At 42.4% G+C, this 11,207-nt stretch overlaps 2 protein-coding genes across 6 annotated transcripts; both read left to right on the top strand.

Moving 5' to 3' along the window:
* Positions 1 to 120: 120 nt before the first annotated feature.
* On the top strand, positions 121 to 2,216 carry LOC112254296 (tumor suppressor candidate 2). 2 transcript variants are annotated; one of them, XM_024426700.1, is made up of 4 exons: positions 121 to 318; positions 942 to 1,186; positions 1,483 to 1,603; positions 1,721 to 2,216. In XM_024426700.1, exons 2-4 carry the CDS (start codon positions 1,035 to 1,037, stop codon positions 1,784 to 1,786), a joined length of 339 nt encoding a protein of 112 aa, XP_024282468.1. In that variant the 5' UTR covers positions 121 to 318; positions 942 to 1,034; the 3' UTR covers positions 1,787 to 2,216. The 2 variants fall into 2 exon arrangements, with proteins under 2 accessions (XP_024282468.1, XP_024282467.1); XM_024426699.2 differs by lacking the exon at positions 121 to 318 and adding an exon at positions 328 to 463.
* A 633-nt stretch (positions 2,217 to 2,849) lies between these two features.
* Positions 2,850 to 10,393, top strand: LOC112254293 (hyaluronidase-2). Of its 4 annotated transcripts, XM_024426691.2 has the most exons (5): positions 2,855 to 2,944; positions 4,176 to 4,295; positions 6,257 to 7,239; positions 8,301 to 8,390; positions 9,422 to 10,393. In XM_024426691.2, exons 3-5 carry the CDS (start codon positions 6,304 to 6,306, stop codon positions 9,812 to 9,814), a joined length of 1,419 nt encoding a protein of 472 aa, XP_024282459.1. In that variant the 5' UTR covers positions 2,855 to 2,944; positions 4,176 to 4,295; positions 6,257 to 6,303; the 3' UTR covers positions 9,815 to 10,393. The 4 variants fall into 4 exon arrangements, with proteins under 4 accessions (XP_024282460.1, XP_024282459.1, XP_024282458.1 ...); XM_024426692.2 differs by lacking the exon at positions 4,176 to 4,295 and having other exon boundaries at positions 2,850 to 2,944; XM_024426690.2 differs by lacking the exons at positions 2,855 to 2,944; positions 4,176 to 4,295 and adding an exon at positions 5,405 to 5,591.
* Positions 10,394 to 11,207: the final 814 nt, after the last annotated feature.

Below are 11,207 nucleotides of genomic sequence, written 5' to 3'. Positions count from 1 at the left end.
ACTTGGGCAGGAGCTCACAGGAGCTGAGTACCAGCATCTAAAATGTTCTACTACTTGAGCTCCTGTTCCTCTTTATAGAATATTAGCTCAAAAGTATTGTGGTGCTCCTGCACTTAAATGTAAAAAGTACAGGCACCCAAAATGGGTGCAGGCACCTATTTCAGTCCAAGTCCAGAACTGTAGATCGGAGGAGTCAACACAGAAAGTACCTATTATTAATGTCCTTGAGATGGTGTGCCACTGATATATATATGTATATAAACATCACAGTGGTGTGCAGTACTGCTAGCTACATTATTGCTGTGACTCATGTGCAAGGTGAGCTGACCAACCGTTTCCGTTCTTTCGGACCAGAGTCACGGTGTGTACTTGTCGTTTGGGATCTGTGGCTAGCTAGCTAGACAAATTGGCTGCATTTGAGAAAACACTACCGTAACGTTACGCAACGGAGGGAGGAATCCAAGTGAGCACTGAACCCTGGATAGAAGCCACGTCGCTAAAATAATAAATATGTTTCTATAAATGCTGTCACTACAAATGGTTAGCTGGCAAATTGAGCTAGCTAACGTAAGCTAGTTTAGCTTGCTAGCTAACGGTTTATTATGCGGGCGAAGTTTAGCTAACAGCCAGTGGACTGTAGGGATAGCTAGCTAGCTTTGGTTAACGTTAGCAGTTTGAAAGCTCTACTAAATATATTTGCAATATTTATCAAACTTAACTAACTGCAGTGAACAGTTTTAGCTAGCAAGCTACTTGACGTTAGTCATCTAGGGCAACCTCGTTTGCTAACGTAGTTAGCTAAGTTACCTTTTGGAGCTAGCTAGGTAACCTATCTATTTAATAGCTTGCTTAGTAGCTAGATATTGTTTTCAGCGTTTGGTCAGTGTGGTAGCATTATTAGGCTAGCTAAAGCAACAGTACCTATGGCTTCTTGCTTTCAGATCCAAACCAGTAGAAAACTGACTGGTTGGCCAGCTCATATAATCGTTGCCTAGGAGTTTTCTGTGACAAGGGATAATGTCCCACCACTGAAGATGGGAGGCAGTGGATCCAAGGTGAAAGGTGCTTGGCCATTTGCTGGTTCGGGAGCTGGAGGGGATTCGGGCAGTGAGGGGCAAGAAGATCACTCTGTTGCCCGGCTCAAAGGGACCAGAAAAGCAACCCCATTTATTTTCACAAGGAGGAGGTAATACTGTGTGGTAAATGCAATAAAATGTATGCCTAGTGGTTAGAGCGTTGGACTAGTAACCTAATGTTTGCGAGATTGAATCCCCGAGCTGACGAGGTAAAAATCTGTCGTTCTGCCCCTGAACAAGACTGTTAACCCAATGTTCCTGGGCCGTCATTGAAAATAAGAACTTGTTCTTACCTGACTTGCCTTGTTAAAAGGTAAAATATATGTATATATCTACCAACCACAGGGTAGATCCTTAAATGAGTCAAACGCTTTCCATTCTGCTCATTTTTTATTTATTTTGATAGTTCTCTCTACTATGATGAGGATGGGGACCTGGCTCATGAGTTCTATGAAGAGACTGTAGTGACAAAAAATGGCCGGAAGAGGTCCAAGCTGAAGAGGATTCAGAAGAACCTCATACCTCAGGTGAGCTGATTGGATGTACACTTGTGAAAGTCTCAGACTGACAGTGTTGTAAATGTTTCCAGTTACCCATGGGTGTTGTTTATAATTAATAGAGTGGGTATTGTTATCTGTTTGCAGGGAATTGTGAAGCTAAACCACCCCCGGATCCATGTAGATTTCCCTGTCATCCTCTTTGAGGTGTGAATCCCACTGTGGGGGTGGTCTAACGCAGAAAAGACACATCACTACAACCGCTCCATCCTGAACGCTAGTGTTCCTCTGAGAGAATGGGTGGGATGTCTGACTACACTCAGAAGCTGTCGACAGACCACCAGAGTTATGTTGCGGACAAAAAGAAAGGGGCGGAGGAGTAGATAGAGTTAAACGTTCTGCCTTCTGTGATGTAGAGAAGTATGTGTGTGTGAAAGAAAGGTAGCAAGATCAGGGGAAGGTTTAGGAATTCCCACTGTACTGTATATGTTGACCATTTTCATGTTGTAATGTTATCATATCTAAGTCTGCCTCTATGATTGGAGGCTAGACCTGCACTAGTCAACTTTTTTTAATGTAAACAACAAAAAAAATACAAAAGCTGTCTGAGTTGGAAATACTTGAATAAATGGTTTACCAGGCTGAAAGATTGTATTGAGGCATTCCCCTTCATTATCCAGTCCACACATGTTTCACATTCTGATGAAGAGTGTTGTTCCATAACAATGTGGTCACAGTAATGAGGTTTTCATGACTCAGACTAACATAATTTACTGGTCCATTCAAAAGCCTTTTTCCATTCCTGTGAAGCTGTTTTTGGTGAATCTTGTTTTTCTGCTATACCTCTGTTTTATCACCAGGGTGCAATGCTCTTGTACATGTGGGTCTTAAATGTTTGATTCTCTTAACGTTTTTGGGTCAATCATCAATGTTGCCAATTTGAATCATTATGACATGACTTATGACATGTCTAGTTTTCTTTATGATCCAGTCATGTATTTATAGACATATTTTGAAGGTCAAGTGACAATGTTCTAATGGTAATCCATTTGCACAGTATCTAATGGTCCACGAGCATGATTATATGGTCAGTTTCAGTGTTGTTTTATTGCTCTCCAATAGCATACGGTAGGCAACAGGCATGTCTGGCCCCTGTAATTGTGTTTCTGGGCTAAAGGTCAGACACTTGAGGTATTTCCTCATTGCTTCCTTTGTTCTGCAGAGCGACTTCATCAGAAGATAAGTTACTCTAAAATGGGTGAGGCTTGTATATGACCATAAATGCATAAGGCGTGTTTTTGTGTTTAAGCTTCACCGATGGAGTAAGCGTGCATAACAATATAGGGAAGTATTAGAGCAGAATAGAGAACGGTAAGTAATGTGTGATGGAAAAAGGTGTGCGAGGGTGTATGTATGGGTGTGGATGTAAATATGCACATAAAACATGCGCTGTTACATCACATTTTATTTAACCAGGACGTCCTATTGAGTTAAGAAGAATGCTTTTCCAAGTGAGACCTTGATCTGGCACACTTTGGTCTGCTATAGGCAGTTTGTGTAAAGTATGTGAATGAATGGGTTTGTTTGAGTAAAAATAGATTTTCATACATCTGAGATTAAATATCATTTTATAAAGCAGTTTCTCATGATCTGCAATTCAAATTGTAATCTGTGTGGGTTAGATACAATTATACAGTACAGGCGTATGGTCCCTCTTCTAAAGTGATTGTGGTTGAGGTGATAGTGTGTGTTTCCAGTTCCCCAAATTGTTATCGTTTCCTAGTCGTGCCTGGAGGTTGATGATGTAATGTCCAAGAGATATGGGTCAAAGGGAAGCACACAAGATGGATGGAAACCACACATCTCTTCCCTCACTCCAGCAGAATCACCCAATTTAGCTCAGCCCTCGATTTGCACGTGTCTCGAAGCTGGGGGAGTGAAAATTATTGACGGTGTAGAGGCCTAATTAGACCCACAGCCACTTCGACCAAGACTGCAGGATTCAGAGCGAAGCGCTATCCCAACACGCACTGCGATATGTTTGGAATTTTCACAATTTCATACAAAAGAATGGAGAGGCATGCCTAATTATGACACGTGCATTTGTTTATGTCTGGTGTCGAGACTTGACAAACGTAACATGAAATACCTCCCAAATTAAATGTTTAACAGTTACTGGGGTTTATATATTGTAAAACGACGGGGGGTTGTTCGTTTGAATTTCATACTCGTTTTATTATTTAAAGGGTGCAAAAATTCTAATAGTTTGCCCAATTTAATTTTGTGGTAGAGAATCAGTGTACCATTTAAACCGATGTGTAATATATTTTCAATAACCAAAAATATTGTATTTTAAGCTGTCTGAAGCTGGTGTAAAAAAACTAAAGTGCAAGACGCAAAAACGAAACGTAACAATGGGAAGCATAGACATTGCGCACATATAACATATCTACCACTTAGATTGCTTTCAATGAGAATTACAGATCTATAATTCACATAACTCACATATTGCTGCTTTAAAAGTGTAACATGAATTGCATCATTCATGTCAGGAGTGTGTCCCAAAGTTGATGGGCTCATTGATCCCATCTCCACTCTCTAGAAGTCACCTTCGGAATTTTGTCAGCAACATGTGACAACGGAGGGCCCTCCGAGTGATTTGGCAGGGGCGAGGTGGTGGCTTGGAATTCACAATCTCTCTGTCTCATTCAGACACACGCAGGTGAGTCAGCAGAGCTCGGAGAACAAACAGCAGAACAGAGTCAACTGAGTGACCCTAACAGGATACGGCCTCACTTCCAGGGATTTTTGTGGATTATGTGCTCTCAGATCCTCCACGTCACATGCACCCTTTAGGCTTATGTTTTGTTGGCATTTCCTTCTAACTATTCATTTCAAAGCTCAACTACAGCATGCTCTGAATCCATCCATGACGTTGGCAGCATGACAACATGTGGTACTTGTTTGGGTCATTGCGCCAGTGCCAATGGCAGCCATCATGTACCGCGAGCAGTGAAGTCTGCATGCCAGATGCCTTTGTCCGGACAGAGTTGAAATGCTACTGGTCCTAGATATACCATGCTTACATGGAGTTAAACTATAGGCTATTTGTTAACGCTTGACATTATGGTGGAGCCTACTAAAAATTATTTATAAAGGGGTTTTAAGAGGTTTCAACTGTTTAATTATTAGTTTATCGGTAGGCATATAACTGTTGAATACATATTTATAAACTAACACATTGGTTGAAATGTTGTGCTTGTCATTTAACTGCTTGCAAAAAAATACCTTAATAATCTGAACTACAGAAAACAAGACCACGTTCATTTATACTGTTTTTTAAAATATTTCTTTTAGGATGGGCATGTCATGGCATGCTCATATCGATAGGCAGAACCCCGCACCTCTCTGATTCAGAGGGGTTGGGTTAAATGCGGAAGACACATTTCAGTTGAATGCATTCAATTGTACAACTGACTCGGTATCCACTTTCATTTCCCAGTATGTATGTTGCCTCTATGCTGTCAGCGGCTCCTAAATCTAGATATTGCAACATTCATCTGTTTTCAATGACTAGTAGCAAACTTTTTGGACTGACTCATTCTAAGTGTATAACTGACAAACTAAACAAACTACTGCATATTCAGCTAAAACAGAAAATAAACAACATTTTACATATTTAGTCTATAGCCGAAGGTTCATACAATGATTTTGGTGTAATACAATATTGAAAACCACTTTAACGCGCCTACAAAGTACAGTTTATTTCGCCACTCCCCCCTTTTTTTTATGTTGAATGGAACATCCCGAAGGAGTCCGGACTCGCACTAGGGAGGATTTGTTTTATAATTAACCCACTAGGGTAGGAATAGGCGTTGGGTGCAACTGAACTGACACCAGTACAGGGGGTACGGTACATTCACTGTCGGTTCAAGTTGTAAAGTACAGTAATAATACATTCCAGTGACCAATGAAGTACCAGTGTTTTTACCTATTGTTGCAGGGATCACTTAACCAGGTAGTTATTGGGAGAAGTTTGTTTCAATCACCTTTCTCCATCTTGAAAGACAAACGTGGCTTAATTGGAATATAGGGGTCTCTAGTATTTGGGTATGCTTCCTCATTCTGCTGTACAAGGTAAGATATGTTTTTCTATTTCCTTTTCCACGAATGAAAACTTACTCATGGGCAAAAGGTGGGTGTTATACACACACACACACACACACACACACACACACACACACATCAAACGTGTAAGGGTGTGTTTGCCAACACAAGCTTCTACTGCTGCTAAAACTGTTTCCTCACTAAACTCATTACTTTCAGTAGCCTATAACTTGAACTCAATATTCAGTTGATCATCTTCATGAGAGGTGGTATTGTTTCCAGGGTTGTCATATAGAGGAGGATGCTTGATCTTAATGCATTTTTCTTAGAGGCTTTCACGCTGGATAGAATTAATTTTTAAACCAGCTGAACTGTTCACACTTTATTATATACCCTCTTCGTTCATAAACCTATTGTATGTCTGGAACCTGTTTGGTGAAAGTGAGCCCGCCCTATATTGAAACTTTTCTGAGCATAGAGGTGTAGTACCAGAGTGATTCAAGTTACTGGCATATCTGAATCTATTGATTGGAAATCAAAGTGCTCATGTTGATGTTCGCTCAATTCTCTTTACAGGACAGGAGAGCAGAGAGTAAAAAACACATTCATTCACCACAAAAGTCATGTTGTACTGGACTGCACTGCCTGATTGGAAAGTATTGCTGTTGGTGACACTTCTATGGGACTACCTCTGTGCTGAGGAACTGAAACCCACGAGATGGCCACTGTATCCCCAAAAGCCTCTGGTCATGGCCTGGAATGCTCCGACGGAGGACTGCGGCCCGCGGCACGGTATTCACTTTCAGCTGGAGCAGTTCCAGATTGTGGCGTCGCCCAGCAAGGGCTTTGTCCGCCAAAACCTCACCATCTTTTACAAGGACCGCTTGGGGTTGTACCCCTATTATAAGGAGCACGATGGTGCTGTCATGAACGGTGGGCTCCCGCAGGTTGCCAGTCTCACTCAGCACCTGGAGAAGATGCCGGAGGGTATTCAGTATTACATACGCGAAGCAGGGGCCAAGGGACTGGCAGTTATTGACTGGGAGGAGTGGAGACCACTGTGGATCCGCAACTGGGACGTCAAGAATGTGTACCGCAACCAGTCAAGGCAGCTGGTGGCCCAGAAGAACCCAGCCTGGCCCGCAGAGCGTGTGGCTAAGGTGGCCCAGCAGGAGTTTGAGACGTCAGCCCGGAAGTTCATGCTGGAGACCCTAAGGCTGGCCAAGAGCCTGCGGCCCAACCAGCTGTGGGGGTTCTACTTGTTCCCAGACTGCTACAACCACGACTACAAGAACACTCTGGAGAACTACACGGGCCGCTGCCCTGACGTGGAGGTGGCCCGGAATGAAATGCTCAAATGGCTGTGGATGGAGAGCACAGCCCTCTTCCCCTCGGTCTACATGGGCACGGTGCTGCGCTCTTCGCCCTCGGGGCGGCAGTTTGTCCGGAACCGGGTGAAGGAGGGGATGCGTCTGGCGTCAGGGGGAGACGGGCTGGCACGTCCTGTCTTTGTGTACGCCCGGCCCACCTATGCCAACGTACTGGAGCTGCTGACAGAGGTGAAGAGACGTTTCTCTGACCGTCACATAGTACTAACCAGGAGAACTTATAGACCATTTGACAGTGGTGTAAAGTACTTAAGTGAAAAAATACTTTAGAGTACTACTTAAGTCGTTTTTTGAGGTATCTGTACTTTACCTTACTATTTACATTTTTGACAACTTCTACTTTTACTTCATTACATTCCTGAAGAAAATATTGTACTTTTTACTCCATACATTTTCTCTGACTACCCAAAGTACAGGAAAATTGTGAAATTTATGCACTTATCAAGAGAACACATGGTCATCCCTACTGCCTATGGTCATGCGGACTCACTAAACACAAATGCATCTTTTGTTAACAATGTGTGAGTATTGGAGTGTGCCCCTGGCTCTCCGTCCATTTTTAAAACAAGAAAATGGTGCAAAGAAGTCTGGGAGTTGTAAGAATAATTCATGTGAAAGATATCTAGACTATAAACCTACCCTAATACAATCTTCATTAAGATGTGAATGATGATTTCAATTCACTTAATGTTTTGAGATTTCTATGAATTCTTTTTAGTAGAATAATGCTCCATATCAGAGTGCAATACTCTCTGTTTAATCAATGGGTGTGTTTTATAACCACTCTTTTTTTCTGTGTGTGTGTGTGTGCTGTGTTGATAGACCCTGATTCACAGATCAAGCTCTCTCTCTCTACCCATGACCATGACCCTCTGTCCTTATCTGTGGCTGCAGCCCTTTCCTGCTCAATCAGCACATACCCCAAATATTCCCTGTCTTTTGTGTGTATATGTGTGAGCAGGATGGGTGTTGGTCATGTTACTCGCTAACACCCCGTAGTGCATTTCCTTACGAGGGCGTGAGCAGATAAGAGGTGGTCACATACACAAAGTCTATATAGTCCAGTGCCCCCCCCACTCACACACAACAATTGAACAACACTGAACAATTTTACATGGTGTCATTTTGGTTGTATTTTCATTGGCCGATTTGTGCTGACTGGGCACTCTGTGTGCTTTGTGATGAATCTGTACGTCTTCTTTGGTCAAGATTTTGAGTGATTCTCCCTGCAGACGGACCTGATCTCCACCATCGGGGAGAGTGTGGCTCTTGGGGCCGCAGGCATCATCCTCTGGGGAGATCACGCTTATGCCAGCAGCAAGGCAAGTGTCCGCGCAATTACACAAGTCCCATAAAATCACAACAAATCACATGTGATCACCGAATGACCAACTCACAGGACCTCGCTGCACGTCACGGAGTCATAGTCAGTCACGTCACACTCATTCATCCACTTGATTATCAGTTTTGTTTTTGTAGCAGCCCCTCTTCATATCCCATTTGTTCTCATGATTTGAAAGTGTTTGAAGTGGATCTTAAGCTTAATTTAAATTGAGGAGACGCAGAAATGACATTGATGTAAATCTACCTTTAAAGAGCAACTGCCCCCCAAAAAACAATGTGGCATCGATATGAGTCAGAAACATTTATTCCACTGTCAAAATTGACTACAAAGGGTGAATAGGATCATTTTGGTCATAAAGTTAGTCTCGTCCAAAACAGTTTTGTGAGACTTGTGGTCATGACTGCATCACAATGTAAATTAAGGTTGGGTTTGTTTCAATCCTGCCCACAGCTGGTGGTACATAAGTAATCATCAATTTGGAGTGCAGCTGCATGCGACCAGATCGTAAGGCCTGTGGTGAATTTGGGTTGACTTTGGATATCCCTATGGGGCTAGTTAGGAACCATTGTTAAATTACACAATTTACATGGGACAATATGTAAAAATTCCAGTAGGTCCAGAACCTCAAAACAACTATAAATTGTAGAAATTCATATTCAAATATTGAAAGCATTTCATGAGAAAACTAAAAAGTGTGCAACATGAAAATATTGTCTCATTTATATTGTCTCAAATATTGTCCCTAGCTAGCTCCGGAGATAGGCTATCCAAAGTCAAACCATAATTGCCACGGTTGCACACCAGCTGGCTGAAGCTAATTGGCTAAATAATTGGGCTAACTCTTCCCACCTGTGAACACACACAAGAGACACACACATCAAACCACACCCCGAAACCAACTCACATTTGAATTCAGTCATTTCTTAATGAACTAAATCTGAAACGAGACCAAAACAGGAAGTTCAGCCACCCTTTAAACTCTCTCTGTGTGTGTGTGTGTCTCTCCAGGCCAGTTGCTCTAGTCTGAATGAGTACCTGCGGGGTCCGCTGGGCCGGTACCTGCTCAACGTTACCACGGCAGCAGAGCTGTGCAGCCAGACGCTGTGCGATTCCCTTGGACGCTGCCTGCGTAAACACCCTGACACTGATGCCTACCTGCACCTCAGCACCCGCACCCACAGAATAGAGCCCCTAGCAAATGGAAAACTCAAGGTTCAAGGTCAGCTTGGGGAAGACGACATATTGGGCTTTCAGAGGGAGTTTCAGTGCCAGTGCTATAGTGGCTACCAGGGAGAGGGCTGTGGCCAGAGAGACCCCCAACAACAACGAGGCGTCGCAGCTCCAATCATGGCGTCATGGGTGCACTGTTTGCTCCTGCTACTCATCACACTCCTGCTCTGAGTGCAAACAGTACATCCACAGGCATACAGCTACATTCAGATAATTGGACGTGTACTGGTATACACATGACATTATCTACACACATGCGCAAACATTATATAAATACACTTTGGGGCAAATGTATTCACTGTAGTCCAGATTGCTGGTTGGTGGATCTATGTGGAACACTGAGTTATGTGGTTGTTTGTGTGTTGATTTGTTTCCCATACATTGGAGGGCTCGCTGGAAATAACTTTGTTTACATTGATCTCTTTCTCAGTCTCCTTCCCACGATATATCTCTCTCAACCCCTCTCCCCTCTTTCAAGGTGTCATTTTCTCATGATCCCAAAATTGATGTTTTTGTGTGGAAATGTGTGTTGTTTTCAGATGTGCTTCTGATGTATGTACGGTTTTGTGTTATGTGTGAGCCAAAATGGGGCCGATGCACTTGATTCTTGGAATAGCACAAAATAGTTCTTATCGCCTGAGCTCTGACATTTTTATCTTTAGGTTTCAATATTTATATTAATGTATTTTCACGTTTGTTAAAAAGCTTTTATTTTATGGCAAAAACAAGACTACTATTTTCGCTCTAAAATTGTGCTTCTCTCTTACTGTGTACAATGTTTCAATCACTCAAAATAAATCAAAGCTGTAATTAAGTGATACTACCAGAGAAGCCTGTGTTTGGAGGATATATTGGCACAGGTGTTGTTCCATCAAGGGCCTGCAAACCGTGCCAATATATCCTCCAAACACCAGCTTCGAGGGCATTATCACTTTTATACAACGGGTTACCAACATATTCAAATAATGAGTGACATATTTTAATTAAAAACGTAATTTTGATTAATTTATTCATACTATTTCATCCTTCCATAAGATATAGCCCCGACACAAAGCTATGGTTGCTTCCCAAGCCGCCTGGTCGTTCGTTCTTTCTGGCATCATTCTTATCCCTTGCTTGCCAGCTAGCCAACTTTGGCTAACACAGTCACGTCAAACAGTGTAGCCAAAATATCAGCAAAGTGGCTGCATTTACGTTTGTTAAAGCTGTTTTCTAGTGATTGTTGGGGGGATACATCCATAGCAATGAACTAATTATGTGCGATTTCGCATGGCATTGAACATTTTCTCTGCCGCCAGGCCACTGTTCAAATGAGACAGCAAACTACACAGCTAACACAATCACTTTAAACTGAAAATGGAATGACAGCAAACTAGCTGTATTTGGTGTTTTTCGATTGACATTTAAGCCTGTCGGTCTCGTCCCGGCTATCGACACGTTAATTACCATAGGACAGCTGGAGATCGAAATTCAATAATGTTGCAAATGTCGGAGACCGAAAGCAAGTTTACTACAAATCTCTGTTGTTGAAAACCAAACGCTAGTGTGAAGGAAATGGGAGATA

This window comes from Oncorhynchus tshawytscha, linkage group LG07 (assembly GCF_018296145.1).
Source record: "Oncorhynchus tshawytscha isolate Ot180627B linkage group LG07, Otsh_v2.0, whole genome shotgun sequence".
Lineage (NCBI taxonomy): Eukaryota > Metazoa > Chordata > Actinopteri > Salmoniformes > Salmonidae > Oncorhynchus > Oncorhynchus tshawytscha.
This window is presented reverse-complemented; position numbering and strand designations above follow the sequence as displayed.